Genomic DNA, 22,467 nt, shown 5'->3' with positions numbered 1-22,467 from the left:
CTCTCCCCCACCTCTGTCCCCAAGACCTCTCTCTCACACCCACCCCCCAACACCTGCCCTCTACACCTGTTTCCCCATGCCTATAGCCCATACCTAACCCCAACACCTGTCCCCCACACCTGCTCCCACACCTGCCCTCTACAGCCATACCCCAACTGCACGGAGACGTTTCCTGTTGTCTCCTGTAAATCACTGTTATCTAGAGCCTCACAGAGAACAGCCCAGCACAGCCTTCAATCAGAACCCGTCCACAGCGAGAACCAGACAGAGCTCAGAGGCAAGAGCAGGGGAGGGGAGGATGGGGGTCAAGGGAGGGCGGGGTGGGGGGAGGGGAGGTCAGGGCAGGGTAGAGGGGAGGCCAGGTACCTCTATCGCTGAAATCATCGACCAGGATGACCTCCTCCAGCAGGATGTCTGGGGACATCTCGAGGACACTGTAAACGGTGCGAAGGAGGGTTGACCAAGCTTCGTTATAAAACGCGATGATCACGGACGTCGTTGGCAGACTTTCATAATTGTACTTCTGCTCTCTGCACCTGCAGAAGCAACACATCCTCAGGGACGGGGAACACCCGGCACAGGGGCATCCCAGGCCTGGCACGGTGCTTCGAAGGACCTCTGAAGGGAACGTCAATCATGGTTGAGACCTGCCATAGAATTTGGTCGCATCTTCTAGAAATGCTTTGCCCTGGAGCCTCCTGGAAGCCTCGGTAGCTCCCAAGAAAGGTTGTACAACGACACCCAAAAAGCCTGAAGTCACTCTGGTAAGGGCAGGCTGGGTCACCCACGAAGTCGTACTGTTGACATGGCCTCCAGGGACAGATGGGCCAATGATGAACCTGGCTCAGATCCAATGCTACAGGGCCATCCCTGGGCTGGGATGGGATCCTCCAGAGCCAAACTTGATGGTGCCCAGGGGGCAGGCAGTGTCCAGGAAGGCACTTGGGTCTTTTCACACGGTCCCCTGACCCTGAGCTCTCTCCCTGCTCTGAGGTTGTGTATTTAAGCTGGGCAGCAACGCTCACAGTTGTGCCACCCAAAACCTAGGCTGTCTCCAAAGACAGGAAGACGGTTCCATCCTTAGGCTGAGCAGGTTTCACCTTTGTCCACTCCCACTTCAACCCCACTGCCCAGCTTCTACTCAGCTCTCTCCTCCTCTGCCTGGCACCCTCCCAGCCCTCCTTCCAGAACCACCTGGAAAAAGCCCTGTGTGGAGAACACCTGTCTGGGGTGGCCGCTCCCTCCGGCCGTCGCCCGTTCCTGCATACCAAAAACTCATGTCCCCTCCACTCATCCCCTCCTCCCATGGCCCACGTCTCCTCACAGACATGTTTGACTCATGCGAGGCTTGGGGCTGGGGCACAGGAATGCTAGGGACACTGGTGGACACCACGGGGCAGCCTTGTGGGGAGAGGAGGTTCGGGAACACGTATGTCTGGCTGAGAATCAAATCCATCTCTGATGGTGGGGTACAGGGTCACTGTGGGCTTGTGCTGTCTGGGGAGCCTGTGGGCATTGAAGGGTTCAACACTGGGGTGAGGCTCTGGGCAGAGAAATTCCATCCAGTCCTTGAGAGGTTTGGGAAATACCTGGAGGTTTGCAGATCCTTTACCTGAGGCATGATCTGGTCACTAGGGGGCCTGGCACCCAGGAAGCATTGGGGGCAAGGTTGGGGCTCTTCCCAGTGGACACTGCAGAGGGGGTGTAGACACAACAGGCACCATGGGCATGGGCATGACATGTCAGGTTCTGATCCATGGTGAGACCCCACAGGACAGCTCATGCTTCATCAAGAAGTATGAGCCGTTCCCTGGCAGGACCCGCCACACCCAATGCCACACACCCACACAGGCTGGGATACATCCATTTGTAGAAACAATCTTGGAAACAGGACAGTGGCTGTCAGAGAGAATGATTTAGCCCTCTCCCCTGTCTCTCCTCTGCCACCAATTCATGATCCCCTAAACCGTCCCAGGTAGTGCCTAGAACTCAGTTGCTGACTGTTCCAGCCTCCATCCTTTTCAGGACTTCCTTTGCCAGAATAGAAAAAGTGCACTGGAGGAGGGGGAGCTCTCGGCTCAGACTTTTGCTTGGTCTGTAGCCCATGATTCTGTCTGCCAATCCTAAGGGGAGGGAACCAAGCAGGCAACAAGAGCCAGAAGCGAAATACTAGGCAGGACCTCTGAGAGACCCACTCTAGGAGGTGGACAAGATGGATGGGTCAGGAATCACCAAATTTGACAAGAATCAAATGTGAGGTTTGCTCTGACAAAATGGTGCCCAAAACCAAATGGCAACAGGCTGAGTGGACAGCAACATTCCTGGAGTCAGAGATCACCTTATCCCACGTGAGGAAGACAAGACTTATCGCCCACCTGGTGAAAGGAAGCCACCAGGCTTCATTCCAGGTTCCTTACCATTGACCCACGAACAGATGACTAGGACCAGACCAAGACAACTTCAAAGCCCCCTTCATCTAACCCAGGGCGCGGGTGTACCATTGCCTCACCTGAGGTTCGGAGAGTCCGCCCGGGAGCGCCCCCAGTAAGTTCCTCCTATTTCCTTAACTTTATTTATATGTCTCTGTCCCTCTGTACGACCCAGATGGGGTTCCCAAATCTCTCACCGAGGAAGAGAGTGAGAGCAGTTTGCCCGAGCAGGGATGGAAGAGGCTCACGGGAACGCTCAAACAATGGAGCTTAGAAACTGGAGTCACCACTGTGGGAGCACCTGAGAGCAGTAGGCACCAATGTATGTTAGATGAAAGCTGTTACCACAGAATTGAGGTAGCCTGCAAACAACCTACATTATTATGCTGTGACCTGCTAATGCCCGTTTGGGGGTAGCTGGATAGAGCCTGCACACATGGAATACACTGGGATGCTTCCGGCAAACTCTTGGGTGCCACCTGTGTCTGGGTGAGACTCTGTAAGATTCTCAGAGAAAAAACTCCCAAGACAGTCGTTCAATGGGAGAACAGCTCTCCCCACTGGCAAGGGGTGAGAGGGGTCAAGCTGCTGATCCCCACAGTCTCCCAGCTCCCCAAACCTCAAGGCAAACATGGACTTGGGGTTTCCAGAGCCAAGGGACCCAGAGGCCGGACACGGGGAGCTAAGCCCAGAGCCCCAGTAGAGGCTGCGAGAGGGTGTGCAGGACATGTGTGAGGTGTGCAGAACCGTGAGAGTGAATGGGCGGCCCCAGGCCCATGGTGCAGGTAGAGGGGCAGGGCTATGAACTGGGCACTGAGGGGTAAACCAGGAGCTGCCTTTGCCTGGCCTGGCCAGCCTTACCAGGAGTGTGACTCCCAGTAGCAGTGTGACTGGCAGGAAGGGGCATGGCTGACCAAATTCCTGCAAATGACTAGAACAGGATGACTCTTCCTTCTGAGGCTTTGCCATCTGGTCTGACACATGGATCCGGACACAGTTCTTGTCACCAGTAGCGTGTCACTCAGCCAAGGCTGTCCCACCAGGTCCAGGCGTGCAGGAACAAAGAGGAGTCGGGGCCTGGTTCTCTATTACACGGGGTCTGAAGGTGCTGTGATGGTGGCAATGGGACTTGTATTAGGGAACCTGATGGTCCACACAGAAGTGGGGCGCTATTATCAGGGATCAGCTCTGTACAGCTCGGGGATACTAGAAACATGTTCCATCTCACAGCCCCATCCTGCTCCACTGATAACACACTGTCTTCCTGCTGGGGTGGGTGCCATCCAGGGGGAGCCTGGCTGAGGGGACAGCACCTTGGACCCACCTGCTGCAGGAGCACTTTCAAGTGCTCATCCTGAGAAACCTGATGTGGCCACTAGGGGGCAAAGTGGGGTCTGTCCCTGGTGCCACTGCAGAGGGGAATGGGGAAATAGGCACCAGGGGCAGGGGAGGCCATGGAGGTGCTGCAGTGGAAGGCAGGGCTCTGGGTGCTGCATCCTGCCCTCCCTCCTGGGGATGCATCCGTGATTTAGACCTTCAACCCTTGGGGTGGACTCTCCTGGGGTCATTGACAGGCTTCACACAGGGGCAGGCAGGTGACGCGTCTTGGCATGGTGACATGGCCAAGGCTTCCCACAATCTAGAAGCAACTGTCACCTACTGGCCAGACCTGCCCCGCCCAGTGACACACACACCCACACAGGCCTGGGATAGATCCATTTATTGCAACAATCGTGAAAATCAGACAGTGGCGGTCAGGGAGAAAGCCCGCCTTCCTCCTTCCCCTCTTCTCAGCCAGGAATACAAAGTCCCCAAACAGCCCCAAAGAGTGTGTAGAATCCGGTGACTGTATGGTACCAGCGGCCAAGCTTCAGGGCTGTCATGCGCAGAAACAGGACCCCACAATGGGGAGGGGAGAGCTGAGTTGTGACTTCTGACCTCCAAATCATTGTTTGCTAGTGCTGGGGGGATATATCTGCCATCCTGATCCCTTGGACCTTGTGGAGGGGGACATTTCTTCCCTCTGATCCCTCGGACTTTGTGGAGGGGGACATCTCGGCCCCTCTGATCCCTCGGACCTTGTGGAGGGGGATATCTCGGCCCCTCTGATCCCTCGGACCTTGTGGAGGGGGACATCTCGTCACCCCCCAATACTGGCGTCTAGTGGGGGGGGGCATCTCTGGCCCCCCCCATCAATCGCGTCAAGTGGTGGGGGGCATCTCTGCCCCCCCCCGATCAATGGCGTCTAGTGGTGGGGGGGCATGTCTGGCCCCTCCCTCGATAAATGGCGTCTAGTGGTGGGGGGAGGCATCTCTGACCCCCCCCGATCCCTGGCGTCTAGTGGGGGGGAGCATCTCTGGCCCCCCCATCCCTGGCATCTAGTGGTTGGGGGGGCAACTCTGGCCCCCCCAATCCCTGGTGTCTAGTGGTGGGGGGCATCTCTGGCCCCCCTGATCCCTGGCGTCTAGTGGTGGGGAGGCATCACTGGCCCCCCATCCCTGGCGTCTAGTGGTGGGGGGCATCTCTGGCCCCCCCGATCCCTGGTGTCTAGTGGGGGGGGCATCTCTGGCCCCCCTGATCCCTGGCGTCTAGTGGTGGGGAGGCATCACTGGCCCCCCATCCCTGGCGTCTAGTGGTGGGGGGCATCTCTGGCCCCCCCAATCCCTGGTGTCTAGTGGTGGGGGGCATCTCTGGCCCCCCTGATCCCTGGCGTCTAGTGGTGGGGAGGCATCACTGGCCCCCCATCCCTGGCGTCTAGTGGAGGGGCGGCATCTCTGGCACCCCCATCCCTGGCGTCTAGTGGTGGGGGGGCATCTCTGGCGCCCCCATCCCTGGTATCTAGTGGTGGGGGGACATCTCTGGCCCCCCCGATCCCTGGTGTCTAGTGGTGGGGGGCATCTCTGCCCCCCTTTGATCCTTGCCGTCTTGTGGGGGGGGAATCTCGGCCCCCCCCGATTCCTGGTTTCTAGTGATGGGGGGCATCTCTGGCCCCCCATCCCTGGCGTCTAGTGGTGGGGGGGCATCTCTGGCCCCCCCGATCCCTGGTGTCTAGTGGTGGGGGGCATCTCTGCCCCCCCTTGATCCTTGCCGTCTGGTGGGGGGGGGAATCTCGGCCCCCCCCGATCCCTGGTTTCTAGTGATGGGGGGCATCTCTGGCCCCCCCATCCCTGGCATCTAGTGGGGGGGCATCTCTGTCCCCCCGATCCCTGGTGTCTAGTGGTGGGGGGCATCTCTGTCCCCCCGATCCCTGGTGTCTAGTGGTGGGGGGCATCTCTGGCCCCCCGATCCCTGGTGTCTAGTGGTGGGGGGCATCTCTGGCCCCCCCGATCCCTGGTGTCTAGTGGTGGGGGGCATCTCTGCCCCCCCTTGATCCTTGCCGTCTGGTGGGGGGGGGAATCTCGGCCCCCCCCGATCCCTGGTTTCTAGTGATGGGGGGCATCTCTGGCCCCCCCATCCCTGGCATCTAGTGGGGGGGCATCTCTGGCCCCGCGATCCCTGGTGTCTAGTGGTGGGGGGCATCTCTGTCCCCCCGATCCCTGGTGTCTAGTGGTGGGGGGCATCTCTGGCCCCCTTTGATCCTTGCCGTCTGGTGGGGGGGGGAATCTCGGCCCCCCCGATCCCTGGTTTCTAGTGATGGGGGGCATCTCTGGCCCCCCCATCCCTGGCATCTAGTGGGGGGGCATCTCTGTCCCCCCGATCCCTGGTGTCTAGTGGTGGGGGGCATCTCTGTCCCCCCGATCCCTGGTGTCTAGTGGTGGGGGGCATCTCTGGCCCCCTTTGATCCTTGCCGTCTGGTGGGGGGGGGAATCTCGGCCCCCCCGATCCCTGGTTTCTAGTGATGGGGGGCATCTCTGGCCCCCCCATCCCTGGCATCTAGTGGGGGGGCATCTCTGGCCCCCCGATCCCTGGTGTCTAGTGGTGGGGGGCATCTCTGTCCCCCCCATCCCTGGCATCTAGTGGGGGGGCATCTCTGGCCCCCCGATCCCTGGTGTCTAGTGGTGGGGGGCATCTCTGTCCCCCCGATCCCTGGTGTCTAGTGGTGGGGGGCATCTCTGCCCCCCTTTGATCCTTGCCGTCTTGTGGGGGGGGAATCTCGGCCCCCCCGATTCCTGGTTTCTAGTGATGGGGGGCATCTCTGGCCCCCCATCCCTGGCGTCTAGTGGTGGGGGGGCATCTCTGTCCCCCCGATCCCTGGTGTCTAGTGGTGGGGGGCATCTCTGCCCCCCTTTGATCCTTGCCGTCTTGTGGGGGGGGAATCTCGGCCCCCCCGATTCCTGGTTTCTAGTGATGGGGGGCATCTCTGGCCCCCCATCCCTGGCGTCTAGTGGTGGGGGGGCATCTCTGGCCCCCCCGATCCCTGGTGTCTAGTGGTGGGGGGCATCTCTGCCCCCCCTTGATCCTTGCCGTCTGGTGGGGGGGGAATCTCGGCCCCCCCGATCCCTGGTTTCTAGTGATGGGGGGGCATCTCTGGCCCCCCCATTCCTGGCATCTAGTGGGGGGGGCATCTCTGGCCCCCCCGATCCCTGGTGTCTAGTGGTGGGGGGCATCTCTGCCCCCCCTTGATACTTGCCGGCTTGTGGGGGGGAATCTCTGTCCCCCCTCCGATCCCTGGTTTCTAGTGATGGGGGGGCATCTCTGGCCCCCCCATCCCTGGGGTCCAGTGGTGGGGGGCATCTTTGGCCCCCCCGAACCGTGGGGTCTAGTGGGGTAGACATTTCTGCCCCCCTGATCCCGGGGTCTAGTGGAGGGGGAAACTGTGCCCCCTGATACCTGAGGGGTCCAGGGGTGGGGACATTTCTTCCCCCACATCTCTGGGTCTAGTGGAAGGAGATTTTACTGTCCCCATGATATCCTGTGTATTGAGATGGAGATTAGTAGTGCCTTTGCCTGGATCCCTGGTCTTGCAGTGAGGGATCTCCCTGGTTCTAGTGGAGGGAGAAGAGCAAAGGGCAGAGGAAGAAGGCAGAACTCGGGTGGCCTGGGGAGGACAGGGCTGGGCTAGATCAATTGGGTGAGAGCGGATGGGTGCGTAGGTGCAGTAAAATCGAGGTGTCAGCTGGGTGTCAGGCTGCCAGTGGAGCTCTTACTGAGCAGCTGCGTTTTCTGGATTTTCGGCGGGTCATTACAAGACCTGGGTCTGATGTCAGTGGACTCCTCTTCCTTAAGGACAGCAACGGGAGCGTCTCTGGATCTCACACAGGCCATGGTCCCTGCCCCCTGGGACTTGACTGACTCCTCCAGCTCCTGGACTCTGGCACTCCTCCTGCCTGGTCTCCTGTGCCTCCTCCTTCTCTGTGGCCTCCAGCTCCTCACGTTTTGTGTCCAGGAGCACCTGTGTGTTGTTCGTCTCCATGCCAATCCCTTTGGAGTGGATGGGATGTGGGGCAGCATTAGGGTCTCAGCCAAGCAAGGGAGGTGGGGGGCTGGGGGTGGGGCCGCCAGGCTCTCCTCCCCAGTAGCCCCGCCCTCTGACCCACAGGGGCTTCTCCCTGTCACTCAGCCTTTTCCGGGACTTCTTTCCAATTTACCAGGTTCCGCAGCTGCTGTTTCTGCTGCTGAGTCCCACAGAAGAGCACCTGGGGTGAAGGCACTAGCTGAGGAGGCAGGTCTAGGGCCTTCCTGCCCAAGAGCCCGTGGCCCCTCTCTCACCTGGTCTCCCTCAGCTCCCTGATGGCAGCCTCCAGCAGGGCCTGCTGCCTTGGTGGCACCTGCAGCAGCTGGTCTATGGGCTGCTTCTGCCGCAGCATCCGCTGGTACAGCTGCTCCTCCTTGGACCCCAGGTGACTGCGGGCATCCAGGTGTTCTTGTCGGCAGCTATGTGCATTTCCAGGTACCAGCAGAATCGGCCCCAGGGAGGCCACTGGCACTGCACCTTTTCGTCCTGCCCCGGAATCTGTGGGAGGTAGGACAGTGTCTGTGAGGACAGGCAGGAGGACCGACTACATCCCAGCCAGGAGATGCAGGGCTCAGACCCTCAGCCACAGGCCCCCATGGGGTCTTTGTCCCAGAGCCTAGGAGTTGGGTCTCCCTCTGCCTCGGACCCTGACTCCTACCTGGCAACTGCCAACTCCAGACCCCTCTATGTAGTGTGGGCCAGTCAGTGCCACAACAGCCCTCAGGGCATTCTGACCTGTCCATCCGGCCATCACCCAAGGCAGACTCTTGGCCTCACAGGGGGTCTCACCAGCCCATTTCACAGAGCAGGAAAGTCACAGCCCAGAAGACTGAACTGTTATGCCCCAAGAATACCCCAGGGTGGAGGGGAGCTGATGGCCAGCAGACCCCTGCACCCTCTCTCAAAACTCTTCGTGTACGGCAACTTTTCGTGGGCTCGCAGTGAAGACAACTTGGAATGATAGGTGATAATTGGAGATGATAGGAGACTCGCTCAGCTCCAAGACTGGGGAATGTTACCCAGACCCCTTCCACTGTTACAGAGATACAACTCGAGCCTGGCCGGGCTCCCGGCCGGCCACCCCACAGCCCTCAGACTCCAGGCGGTGCTGTGCCCGCTTCTCTCACCCCAGCTCAGTCCCCTCGGCCCCCACTCGCATCCGCAGTTGTTCTCCGGGTTCACCCATTGTTCCTGGAAACTCCTGCCTCCACCTGTCCTTCGAAATGTTTTCAACGATGTGGCTGTTTCGGGGGCACCCAGAGGCCGGTAAACCTGAGAGGAAGCAGACAGTCAAGGACTCCAGACCTTCAACCCCACCCAAACTTCATGGTCCACAGCCCCGACTCTTGGTTCCTCCTGCTCATCTCGGGGGCTGCTCATTTCTCACCGCCATCTGCTGCTCCGGGCCCCTTAAAAAGTGGATTCTTTCCTGCTTTGGACCCACTGGAGCCCACCTGGCAGTGCTGGCAGGGACATGAGGGACAACGAGAAACAAGCGTTCTATGTCCCGGCCCTAGAGCTCTCTGCATTTTCAGGGTCGTAATATTCTGGGGAGTGGACAGCTGACCCCATTTCCTCTGGCTGCCCACAGAGCAGGACACAGGTGTGGAGGGACAGGGAGACTCGCCCAGCTCCTGCTCCCAGCCGGTCTCCCGTGTCACAATGCCCCATTCACAGGACCCCTCCCTGGAAAGTCAGTCCTCCCCGACTTGCCCTCCTCGGACATCACAGACTTCAAGCTCCTGGTGCTGTGCACCAGCCCAAATCACTCAACCCTTAAGGATGACGCTCTGCATTGCAAACTTCTGCCTTTATCAGATACACTTGATGTTTTAAAATTCTGTTCTTTCAGCTCTTTCTGTCCCAAGCAAGAGGGGAACGGTGTTTTTGCACAGTTAACCCACTGCCAGGAGGGTCTGTGGTGAGGTTTCTGGGAGTCGGGGACCCTGCTTTGACTCCCCAACTTCTCAGTGCTGTCCTGAGCTCCCACCCCCATTGTTTCCTGAGCTGGGTGGGCCAGTGTCCAGCCACCCAGGTCTTTGGTCAGCGGGAGCCCAGGAGATCCTATTCTGGTGGCAGGAGGAAACAGGGCCTCGAGAGAGTGTCTCTGGGGACTTCCATCCCAGAGTCCCGGGAGACCCTGGCGAGGACAGAAGTTGCTGGAGGACAAGACTGCCTGAAAACGTGGCTGTCAATGGGCGGAGGCTTTATCCTGGGACTCCAGGCCACACACTGACCAGTGCAGAACCAGCGCATGGCCCAGGGTTGGCGGGTTAGCACCGACCTAGCACTTTTTCTTCCCATCTTTTCATGCTCTGCCAATTTCCAATGATCCCCTAGGGAAAGGGTCAACATGCAGAAGGTGCATTGGGGCCACTTCTCCCTTAAGCCTCCTTGAGAGAGGGTGTCCCGAGGGGCGGGGCCACGAGCATTTCTATAGGCAGGGATGTGGCCGTGGCCTCAGGACACTTTGGGTGATTCCTCCCTGCCTTGCCCTGCTCAGACATCACAGGCTTCAAACTCCTGGTGCCAAGCACCAGCCCAAATCATTCACCCCTAACGGATGAGGCGCTGCCATGTGACTCTCCGCCTTTACAAGATATACCTGATGTTTTAAAATTCTGTTCTTCCATCTCTTTCTGTCCTAAATTAGACGGGAAGGGTGTGGTTGCATGGTAGGAGGTTTTTGGCAGGAGGGTCTGTGGTGAGGGGTCTGTGTACCCGGGGACCTTGCTTTGAATCCTCAGCGCCACTGAGGCAGCTCCTCACCATTGCCCTGAGCTCCCACCCCCATTGTTTCCTGAGCTGGGGAGCCAGTGTCCAGCCACCCAGGTCTTAGACAGCAGGAGCCCAGGAGGTCCTCTTCTGGGGACAGGAACGGACAGGTCCTGGAGAGGGGCTCTCTGGGGACTCCCATCCCAGAGTCCCGGGAGACCCTGACGAGGACAGAGGCTGCTGGGGACAAAACTGCCGGAAGACTTGCTGGAAATGGGCCGGGCTTGATCCTGTGGCCTCAGGGCCATACACTGACCAGTGCAGGGCCAACGCAGGGCCTTTTCTTACCGTCCGTTGCGCTCTGCCAATTTCGAACGATCCCCTAGAGATGACCCCTAGAGCTTACCCGTAGATGACCCGTGGAAGGGTCACCATCTGGAGGTGACCCCTAGATGACCCCTCGAAGGGTCAACAGGGGGAAGGTGTGATGGGGCCACTTCTCCCTCAAGCATCCTTGAGAAAGGGTGCCCCGAGTGGCGGGGCCACGAGCTTTTTTTATAGGCAGGGAAGGGGGCGTGGACTCGGGGCTGCAACCCCATTGGCCAGGGAGAAATCTAGAGCTCCCAGGTGTAACCTCACAATGAAGGCTGCACCAGCCTCTGCCCTGGTGGGCCTGACGGGCCTCCCCAACCCCACCCGGAACCTCGGGCACTGCCCCCTACCGACGATGGTGGCTTGGAACTCTGGGCCCCACGGTTGGCCAGGAGCACTGACCCTTTCGGTCTCCCGTAGCTCAGTCCACGACTTTCTCATTCCCAGAGATCACGTCCCCCATGCCCAGGCTGGGGTGCAGCTGCCAGGATTCGCCCCTGAGCACCCCTAGGTCTTCCCTGGCTGCTGCTGTGGGAGCCCAATGAGCCTGGCAGAGGGGCTGTCCTGGTCGCTGTCCCAACCGCCCCTCACTCCCTGCCCCTCTCCTTTGACTCCTTGGAGCCCCTGCCCCCCTGCCCTGCCCCTCTCCTCTTCTGAAGCCCTCAGAGTTCTTGCTCCTGCCTTACCGGTGTCCACCTTCTCTCTGTCCTTCTGTCTCTGCTTCCTCCCAGACTGGCAGCAGCCAGTTTGTGGGGCCTTCGAGCCCTCAGACCCAGTCAGTCCCTGACCAATTCCCCCTGTTGCTCAGAGACTTCCCTTTCTGAGTCCTGGAGGGCTCTTAATGACCCCATAGAACCTCCGCACCCCAGCTCTGCCCCTTTCTCTGAGGCTCAGTCCATCCTACTGCGAGCTGGACACCAGAATTAGCCTTGGGGAACCTTGATGCTTCTCTGGTGTTGATCCCGGCCTGCTCTGGAAATCCCTCTCAACACACACACTCCCAACTAGGGCCACTAAGCCTGGTCACGCTGCCCTCACGAGTCCTGCAGCCTGAAAGCAACCCCAACTCCCCCATATCGCCCGTGCCCACTATGGCATCCACGAATGCACCTGTCCTCCCTGCCCTGAGCACATTCAGGCCCCAGTGGTCTCCGGCTGTCTCCTGTAGCTCTGACATCTCTCCCTCTCACTTTCACTGGGCTGAGAATCAAATTTATCTCTGATGGTGGGGAACAGGGTCACTGTGGGCTTGTGCTGTCTGGGGAGCCTGTGGGCAGTGAAGGGTTCCACTCTGGGGTGAGGCTCTGGACAGAGAAAGTCCATCCAGTCCTTGAGAGGTTTGGGAAATACCTGGAGGTTTGCAGGTCCTTTACCTGAGGCATGATCTGGCCACTAAGGGGCCTGGCACCCACGAAGCATTGGGGGCAAGGTGGGGGCTCTTCCGGGTGGGCACTACAGAGGGGGTGTAGACGGAACAGGCACCATGGGCATGGGCATGTCATGTCAGGTTCTGATCCATGGTGAGACCCCCAGATGATAGCTCATGCTTCATCAAGAATCATGAGCCGTTCCCTGGCAGGACCCACCCACCCAATGCCACACACCCACACAGGCTGTGATGCATCCATTTGTAGAAACAATCTTGGAAACAGGACAGTGGCTGTCACGGAGACTGATTCAGCCCTCTCCCCTCTCTCTCCTCTGCCACCAATTCATGGTCCCCGAAACTGTCCCAGGTAGTGCCTAGAACTCAGTTGCTGACTGTTCCAGCCTCCATCCTTTTCAGGACTTCCTTTCCCAGAATAGAAAAAGTGCACTGGAGGAGGGGGAGCTCTCGGCTCAGACTTTTGCTTGGTCTGTAGCCCATGAACCGAAGGTTTGAGTGTTGCCTCGTTTTCCCTCGGCCAAGGAGGGGTAGATGGTTGTAGCCAAGTGCCGTTTTGAAAATTGGGTGCTCTGAATGAGTGTTTCCTCTAAGCACTGAGATCCTTCCAAGTACTGCTTCATTGACCCTCATGGCCTGTGTACATACCTGAGAGGTTTGGGGTTTGTGGGGATCTCTATTTGCTCCAGCCTTTGTGATCAGGAGACCCTGTGGTGCCAGGGAACGTTCTTGACCTCATGCATCCCAAGCCTGTACTGAGTCTCCTGAGACTTCTCTCTGGCCTTCTGGACAGAATTTTTACTCAAAAAGTGGAAAATGCCCTGGACCGTGCAAGGACAGCCCACAAACCGGAAATATCTCAACATTTAGGTAGGAAAGCGGGGGTGAGCAGGCATTCTCCACTCCTCTCTCCGGGGGTATAGTCTAAGGTGGAGGGTGGGGAGGTGGTCATTTCTTATTGCTACTCTTTGAACTATTTCTATGGGGGTGAGTATTTCTGCTCCTGGGACTCTTTATTGTGTAGTGTTGGAGGACATGTCTCCTATCTGAGCTCTGTTCTCTGTTGTGGGACATTTCTCCCCCCAGAGCTCTTGTGTCTAGTATTGGAAAAGAATTTTCCCCAACATCCCTAGTGTTTTTTTCTGGAGGAAATTTCAGCTTTGCTCATACCTGGTGCCGAGTTATTGTGAACATTTCTGTCCCTGGAACCCTGCTGTCTATTGTTATGGGAAACCTCTGCACCCCATGTTACTGGTGCCTACTGCTGAGGGCCTTTATTTGCCTCCCAGACCACTAGTGTCTATTACTAGGGGACATTTCTGCACCCCACATCCCCGGTGCCCAATGTTGGGGGAGATTTCTGCCTCCAGATGCACGGTCTTCCCCACACCACCAGCTTGTCCTTCTTGAGTGTTACCACCTCCAGCTCCTCGGGCTTTATGATTCCCACTGTGTTTACCTCCACTTCAGTGCCCTTAGATTGACTGAAACTGGATAGACTGAGGGGCAGCCCCAGGCTCTCAGCCAACCAAGGGAGGTGGAGGGCTTGGGGGCAGAGTCAGCCTGGTTCTGCCCCCCTGCCCCGGGTATCGTGCCTCCTGACCCTCATTGGGGGCTTCTCCCTCCTAAGGACACTGACATTCACAATTTCAGGACACCTTTGTGTCACAGCAGCATCCAAGTCCTGGCCTGAGTCAGGCCACTGTGGACTGTCCAAGTGGACTGTCACTGCTCAGGCAGAGTCACAAGTGGATGGCCAGTACTGTCACTCTCTTCCCCTCCCTCACCCCTTCCACCTAACAGGGAAATCTCTCTTATGCCCTCTAAGAATTTGAGGAATCCTTCCTTAGGGCACTGGGAAAAGGTCGGCCCTGTCTGCTTGCAGCACTTTTCTTTGGGTGTTGGCCCCACACCCAGACATGCTCAGGCTTTACTCCTGACTTAGCTCAGGGACCATACCTAGTGGAACTAGGGGGGCCCATTGATCCAACGTCAGCAGTGTGCAAGAAGATCACTTTATCTGCTGGACTAATGCCCTGCTGCAAGCAGTACTTTTCTTTCAGCTGCTTCCCACCTAACTCTCCTTCCTGTAGAGTTGGGCTCCCTTAAAGATGCCTCACTCCCCCTTCTGTACGGCACAGTGCCCAGGGAGACAGCCCCGTGGAACCCGAGGCTTCCACTCCCGAGCACTTTCAGACTTTTCAAGAATCGGCTCCAGGTATATTGCTGGGGTGAAGGTGCTTGCCATGATATGGCCCAGCCCTGTTCAAGTCCTGATACTAGGATCTCCTGAGCCCTGCTGAAGAGGACAGGGGACCTCTGCCCACATTTCCCGCAAGCTAACTTCAGACAGACTACCCTGGAGAGCAGGAGCTGCCATGAGGCACAGGGTCTGGGAGAGACGAGACAGGACGGAAATCACCTGAGATGTCCCAGAGGTGGTCTGAAACACTGTTCAACTTAGAAACCTTGGAAAATCCCCCAAATTTTCCAACGTTATTGATATGCTCCAGATCCTTCTCTGCACCAAGAAAGCTTGGTCATTTCTTGTTCCTTACTCTCCTGTCAGCTGCTTGCTAATACCCCGACGCCCATCAGATCTGCTGTAAAACTGATCTCTCACTTTGTGCGGTGTCCAGACTTTGGAGCTGTTCATTCCATTAGCACTATTAACTCATCATGTTCTCCCGCATTCAAAAATGTGCATTTTTTTCCTTTATGGGTCACACCCAGTGATGCCCAGGGGTTACTCCTGGCTCATGCTCTCAGGAATTACTCCTGGTGGTGCTCAGGGAACCATATGGGATACTGGGAATCAAATCCAGGTCAGCCGTGTGCAAGGCAAACACCCTACTCACTGTGCTATCACTCCAGTCCCTGATGCTTGGTTTTTAGTTAGCTTTAGGCAGAAATTTTGGCAAAGTAAGTATGAGTTCATAATCGTTGAAAACTCAAAGTTATATTAGTGCTGCAATTCTCATTTGTGAAACAACAAAACTCACTACCAAGCAGGGGAGAAAGCAAGACAAGACCAAAAGGAAAAAGAGCAACACCCAAGCAGTGGCACCTGGTGCACAGGAGGAGTTGGCAGAGAGCATGGCAGCTGGGTGGCACTAACACTCGTCCAGTGGAGACAGCACTACCCCAGTCGAGTGGTTAAGGCCAGACCCAGCACCTCCAGTGTGCCCTTGGTCTAGAGGCGGCGAGAACTGGCAGGGCAGACAAGGGGCAGGGAGAAAGAGGGGAGCCAGAGCAGGAGCAGGAGTCAGTTGTGGAGGATGCGGAGGGGTAGAAGGAAGGCCCCAGATTATTGCCCCAGAGGGCCATGACATGCTGCAGGAGAGAACAAAGTGCCAATATGACACCAGACAAGCTGTGACCCTCTGTGAATGGGAGTGGCAGACATTCAAAGTTGGGTAGCTTCCAGAAATGTCTACTGACACCAGGACCACTTGGACAGTCTGACAGAGTCGCAGGGAGTTCCCAGGCAGGCAGGGAAGGCAGGGTAACTTGGTACCTACTCCCAAGAAAAGCCTCGTGGAAACGGTCGCCCCATGACCTCAAGACAGGGCAACATAGGAAGCAGAGTTTGATGAAGGTATCGGAGGTGCAGCCCTTCCCGGCTTTTGCTGGGCCTGATAATCCATGGTCTCAGCAGATGCTGGGGGTTCCATATGGAAAACAAGGCTCTCCCTGTTCCCCACTTTAGTATCTTATTGGCGTTCGATCTCCCGACAGAGCTAGAAGAGCAAATAAATGTCCACCTTGACACTGTGGATTCCCCCTTTGGAAAATACCCTCTCCAGGCGCCCTCTAATGGCAGTATCATGCCCCTCTGCTGGTAAACTCATGCTAGGAGTGAGCCTCCAGAGACAGCCTCAATGTCAGGTAACTCGTGAGGTGTGGCTAGGGATAGGGAAAGATACTGCGCAGGTCTGGGAGGCAGGAATAGTGGTGGGATGCAGCTCAACTGGGAGCAACCCATTGGCCTCAGTTGAGAAGTCATGACCTGCGCCGAGTCAGTGTGGTCGCTCCTGCTGGTCACCTTGTGGTACCCAGCCCTTCCACTCTCGAGTCTGTTTTCCTCTAGTGCCCAAAGATTGACGGGCCTGAACCTCAAAAGATGTGTTTCTCCCTTTGCAAATTGTTCCAGGAAGCAGACCCCTATTTGCGTTTGGGCCAAAGGATCCAGAGACAGGAGGAAACCTCAGTTACTGTGGACCCATTGCCCAAGGATTCAAAAACTCGACCACCTTCTTCAGGAAGACCCTGGCTCTGGACTTAAGAAAATCCTCGTTGGAGCCCTGGAATGGACCATCCTGCAGTCTGTAGATGATAAGGTCTTAGTGTCAGAAGCCCAAGAGGACTGAAAGAGAGCCTCAGAGGCACTGCTCCAGCTCTTGGTTGAGGCTGGGCACCAGACCTCCTGGAAGAATGAGCATTTAGAAGTGAAAAAAAGAAAAATAACCCCAAAAAACCCTTTCTAATCAGCAGTAGGGCCCAGAGGCAAAGAGGTTGATCCTCTTAGTGCCTGAGAAAGGGCACCAGGTTCTAGGTGCCCTGACCCAGGGTAGGGCCATTGGCAGAGGTCTGGGCATACCTGTCTCTGAGGCAGGGGGCTCTGATCTCTCGCTGTGCCACAGAGGTAAACAAACTATCTACCTCCAGGTCCCCATTCAGGGGTGACACTCATGACTAACAAAGGGCCCCAGTGGCTACCAATTGCCCAGATGGCACAGTCCCTGGGATTATGATGTGAAAACCCACATCTAACTTTTGCAACTCTAGATTAATCCCCTAGCCTTTCTGCCTGTCGGATGGGACCCCATCCTCTGACTTGCAAGAAGCAGTGGATTACATCTCTTGCTCAGAACCACTGAACAGTTCAGGAACAGTTTCCAACCTGAGTGGCATCTGGGTAAAGACCATAATAAAGAAGCCCTGAATCCCTCTGGAAAGGCTGGGGGAGGGGTGCGCTCGGGGAGGGATAGGGACAAGCGCGAAACATGGTGAGACCCCAGGATCTCTTAATTTTCATATTAAAAATTGAAATTTTTTTCTTTGGATTTTTTACTGGTTCTTTATTTTATGTTTGAGTTTGTTCCTGCACATATGGATGTGTTGGAGGCTGTGTAACTATTTTTTTATTCAATAATTTTTTAATTATTTTTTTATTAGTGAAACACCATGAGGTACAGTTGTAGACATAAATTTTTTGCTTGGGTTTCAGTCACACAATGATCAAGTACCCATCCTCCACCACCACGGGTCCCAACATCCCTCCCACCTCCCTTCCCCCTCCTTTCCCACCCTACCTCTGTGGCAGGGGATTCCCCCTTGTTCTCTCTCTCCTTTTGGGTGCTGTGGTTTGCAAGAGAGGAACTGAGTGGTAGTCATGTTTGGTGTATAGTCTACTTTCAGCATGCTTCTCCCACCCTGGGAGGATCCTCCCAGCACCCTTTATTTGGTGCCCTCTTCTCGAGCTGAACTTCCTTGGAGACTGTGTAACTTCTTTAATTGCAGAGTACGAGTCTCAATGTTGTTCTGTTTGGGTCATCTCGCCACTCCTAGTACGCAGTATCCCTGCCATGGGGGCACGTCTGCAATTGCTTTTTGTAGCCGCAGAGTCTCATAGTCCCATAGCCCCATTCCTCAATGGGAAGGGGCAGAGGAGGGGAGAAGGGAGGGGGCAGGAAGGAGGAGGGGGAGAGGAGAAGGGCGGGAAGGAAGAGGGAAGAAAGACAAGGTTGGGGTAAATGAATATGATTTTGACAGGGTAGGTAAAAGACGGAATTACAGGTGAGTAAGAATTCTGTTGAACCATTTCTGACTCTTGGGGGGAACACATCACTTTCAGGCAGGTCACTTTGTGCCCTGGGATGGGTGTCTGCAGCCTCCTTACCTCACGGGCATCACAGTCTGTCTGATCTTCTGCCAACACAATTTGTCTTTGACGGGTTGTTGGCTCAGGTCTGTCTTGGATCTGGGTGTGATTTCCACCTCTAGGTGAGAGGGAGAATGGGGTGTGCATGGGGTGTCTTTAGGAAGGACACTGCCTTCTGGTTCTCACAGAACACTTGGGGTTCCAAGGCAGGTGTAGCCCGTAGGATGGCGGGGATCAAACCCAGATCAGCCACGTGCAAAGCAACAACCTACCACTGTACTATTGCTCCAGCCCTTGAATTTCTTCTTGGAGGAAGTTTCTGTTCATTATTCCTCTCTGCATTTGTTTGATGGGGTTGGGAGATATTTTTTTGGTAAAGTTCTACCAATGTGCTATATAACTTGGATATTAGCCTTTCATCAGCTAGGTATTGGGTAAATAATTTTTCCCATTCTGTGGGCTATCTTAGTAGCTTAGACGCCATTGCTTTTTTTTTTAAATAAAAGTTTTATATTGGTGTATCTTTGATTTTTCTGTTCTCTTTTCATGCTTTATATTTTGCTGACTTTTTTGCAAATTTTTATTTTGTTTTTATAAAGTTGTTTACAATAATTTATTACATTTAATATGCAAACACCAATTCCACCACCATCGTACCTTCCCACCACAGTATTTTGAATGTTACCACTCCAAATCTTAGAGGTACTCTCCTGGGGTCATTGACATTGTACTCAGGGGCATGCAGATGACAGGCTCTAGACATGGTGAATCCCATGGCAAGGGCCACCCACAATCTAGAAGCAACTGCCAACTGCTGGCAGGACACACCTCGCCCGAGACACATACCCACACGGCCTGGGATGGATCCATTTCTTGAAACAAGCTTGGAAATAGGACAGTGACTGTCAGAGAGTGACCCAGCATGCCTCCTTCCTCTCTCTTCTCCTCAATTCATTAGTGCCCAACCAGCCCCCAAAGAGTGTCCAGAACTGGTTGCTCTGATGTTTCCAGCCCCCATTAGCTTCAGGGCGGCCATATGGAGAAACGGGACTGTGTACTGGGGAGGGAGAGCTCCCACCTCAAGCCCTTGTTTGGCTTTTGGAGCTATCATGACTGAGGTTGGAGTGTGGCCCAGTTTAAATTTCTGCTCCCAACATCCCTGGTGCCTAGAGGTAGGAGACATTTTTGTCCCACTGATCCCTGCGGTCTAGTGTTGGGGGACCTTTCTGCCCCCTTAATCCCTAGGGTCTAGTGCTGAGGGAAAGTGGAAGAGTGGGGAGGAGGGAGGAAGGAGGAGGGTGGGAAGAACTGGATCAGGGCTAGATTAGTTGGAATTGAAGAACACAGAGTACATCATCAGGGTAGAAAAAGTGGATTAATGGTGAACAAGCTTGCCAGCTGAACTCAAGCGGACGAGCTGGATTCTGGTTATTTGTGGGCAGGTCATTACAGGATCCGGATCTGAGGTCTGCGGCCTCCTGTTCCTCACAGACAGGAACGGGAGGGTCTCTCTGGGTTCTTCACACAATCCATCATCCCGCTCCCCAGGTCTGGACACCAGACCTTAGTCTCAGATCTTAGTCATCCAGATCCTTAGTCTTCTCACACGCCACCAGCCTGTCCTTCATGACCATCACCTCGAGTTCCATAGAGGTCATGGTCTCACAAACCTCCACTATGTTCACCTCCAACTCCGTGTTCTTCGACACTGGATTGACTATGGGGCACTCCAGGGTCTCAGCCAAGCAAGGAAGGTGGAGGCATCTCAGGGGTCCCGCCTGGCTCCACCTCCCATATAGCCCCACCTCCAGATCCCCATCAGGCACTTCTCCCTCCTGGAGACCCACCGCACCACTCACCCTCTTCAGGGTACCCTTGGAATTCCAGCAAGGCCTGGGGCTCAGTTGCTCCTGATTTCAGGACTGAGAGTCCCCTAAAGATGAAGGCACCAGGTGAGTAGGCAGGTCTAGGGCCTGATGTGCCTTCCTTCCTGTCCCTGAGCCCTTGCCCACCCCCTTCACCTGGGTTTCCCTCAGCTCCCTTAAGGTGGCCTCCAGCAGGGCCTGCTGCTTGGTTAGCACCTGCTGCAGCTGGTCCATGAGGGGCTTGTGCCTCAGAACCTGCTCGACCTTGGAGCCCAGGTGAGTGGGACATCCAGGTGAGGGGTTTCCAGCTGTGTGCTGCTTTTTATACCAGCAGAAGCATTCCAGGCTGCAGGCACTGCACCTTCTGATCTTGCATGCTCATCTCTGTCATGAGACAGGGCCGAAGGCTGTCCAGATCCCACCACAACATTCAGGGCCCAGACACACACACACAGGCCCAAGGAAAACAGCTCATGGGGTTACCTGTCCCCTGCACATTCCCCTGGGGGTCTTTCTCCCAAGACCTAAGAGAGGGGGCCTCCCTATACCTGGACCCCGCAGGCTCCCTGCTACTAGGACCCTCTCTGTTCAGTGAGGGCCAATCCACACCCCCACAACCCCTCTAGCCTTTTCTAGATTTTGATATATTATAGTGGGTGGCGTCCTGGCCTGTCCTTCCTCCAACCAACCCAGGCGGGCTCCTACCCTCACAGTGGGTCTCCCCCGGCACCTTCTGTCATTTCTCCATATCCACCTTGTCCTGATTCACTCCCCTTGCAGCTGATCCGGAGCTGACTCTGCAGCAGCACCTGCTCCTCCTCCTGCTTATTCTCAGAGACCGACACTGGTCAGAGGCCACGTCCTACTGCGGGAGGCCGAGATCCCAGTCTTGTTGCTGCCGCAGACACTCACCTGTTTGTCCTGCAGTCCCACCTGTGGGCACAAGGCTGGGAGTGAGGACAGGCAGCCAGGGCATCCTGCTCTGGGTCCAGGGATGTGGAGGTCAAGCACCGACTCCCAGGCCCAAGGCTGGCAACGCCTGGGCAATCTGTGCCCTGCACAGGCCCCCATGGTCTTGCTCCAGGGGCCTAAGAGATGAGACCTCCCTTGACTGGGGACCCTGTCTCCTGTCCTGTGCTCAGGGATCACCCCTAATGGTGCTCAAGGATCCATACGAGGTGCCAGGAATCAGCCCAGGATAGCAGTATGCAAAGCAGACACCTCACCACCTGTTCGAGCTTTTGATATATTACATTTCCTTGTTTGTTTGCTTCTTTGGTTTTGGAACCACAGCAGGGATCATTCCCAGCCATGCTCGAGGGCCTCTATGGGACGCCAGAGATTGAAGTCAGATAGACTGAAGTCCCACTTCCATATCTAATGCAAATATAATTTGTTTGCCATTTATAAGTGCCCATATAGAGTTTCCCCTTAAAGTAAATGAAATAATTATTTTTAAAAAAGAAATTAAGTAATGACATGTTGAATGGTGCTCAAAGCAGGACACATTTGAACCACTGATCTACTCATCATGGAATGTCTCTAAAGTCAAGTTCAGCATCACACTTCCCCAATTCTATAACGATCGCAGCGACTCAGCTGAGCTCTAGATTTTACCTCAGAAAATGTACTACACGTCTAATTCTATAAATCCAAATATAATCCATTCTCCTCTAAAAAATTTTTTATTGAATCGATGTAAGATAGACCCTTACAAAGCTGTTCATGATTAGGCTTCAGTCTTCGTTGTTCACCCATCCCTCCACCAGTGTACATTTCCCACCTCCAATGTTTCCAGTTTCCCTCCCAACACCCTCCACCTCTCCACCTAGGCCAGCCTTTTTTTAAAAAAATTTATTAGTGAAACACCATAAGGTACAGTTATAGACTTACAAATTTTTGTGTTTGGATTTCAGTTATACAATGATCGAGTACCCATCCCTCCACCAGTGCCCATTCTCCACCGCCACGGATCCCAGTATCCTTCCCACCCCCCTTCCCCTCATCTCACCCTGCCTCTGTGGCAGGGCATTCCCTTTTGTTCTCTCTCTCCTTTTGGGTGCTGAAGTTTGCAAAAGAGGCATTGAGTGGCAATCAAGTTTGGTCTATAGTTTATTTCCAGCATGCATCTCCCATCCTGGGAGAATGTTCCCAATACCCTTTACTTGGTGCTCCCTTCCCTATCTGAGCTGCCTTTTCCCCCACCATGTGTGGCTGGCCTCCAAGCCATGGAGCAAACCTCCTGGTACTTATCGCGACTATTCTTGGGTGTTAGTCTCCTATTTTGTTACTTGATATTCTACAGATGAATGCAGTCTTTCTATGTCTGTCCCTCTCTTTCTGACTCATTTCACTTAGCATGGTACTTTCCATGTAGTATCACTTGTATGCAAATTTCATGAATTCATCCTTTCTAACAGCTG

At 55.4% G+C, this 22,467-nt stretch overlaps 1 protein-coding gene across 1 annotated transcript in view; it reads right to left on the bottom strand.

The window, feature by feature from the left end:
• The window catches only part of LOC130026617 (polypeptide N-acetylgalactosaminyltransferase 12-like), a 57,149-nt gene that overhangs the window by 3,175 nt on the left and 31,507 nt on the right, over positions 1–22,467 (bottom strand). The window contains exon 12 of the mRNA XM_056117453.1: positions 367–536. Coding sequence (XP_055973428.1) covers positions 367–536 — 170 coding nt within the window. The remainder of the gene's footprint in view (positions 1–366; positions 537–22,467) is intronic.

The sequence above is a fragment of the Sorex fumeus genome, unplaced genomic scaffold, assembly GCF_029834395.1.
Source record: "Sorex fumeus unplaced genomic scaffold, SorFum_2.1 ptg000034l, whole genome shotgun sequence".
Classification (NCBI taxonomy): Eukaryota; Metazoa; Chordata; class Mammalia; order Eulipotyphla; family Soricidae; genus Sorex; species Sorex fumeus.
This window is presented reverse-complemented; position numbering and strand designations above follow the sequence as displayed.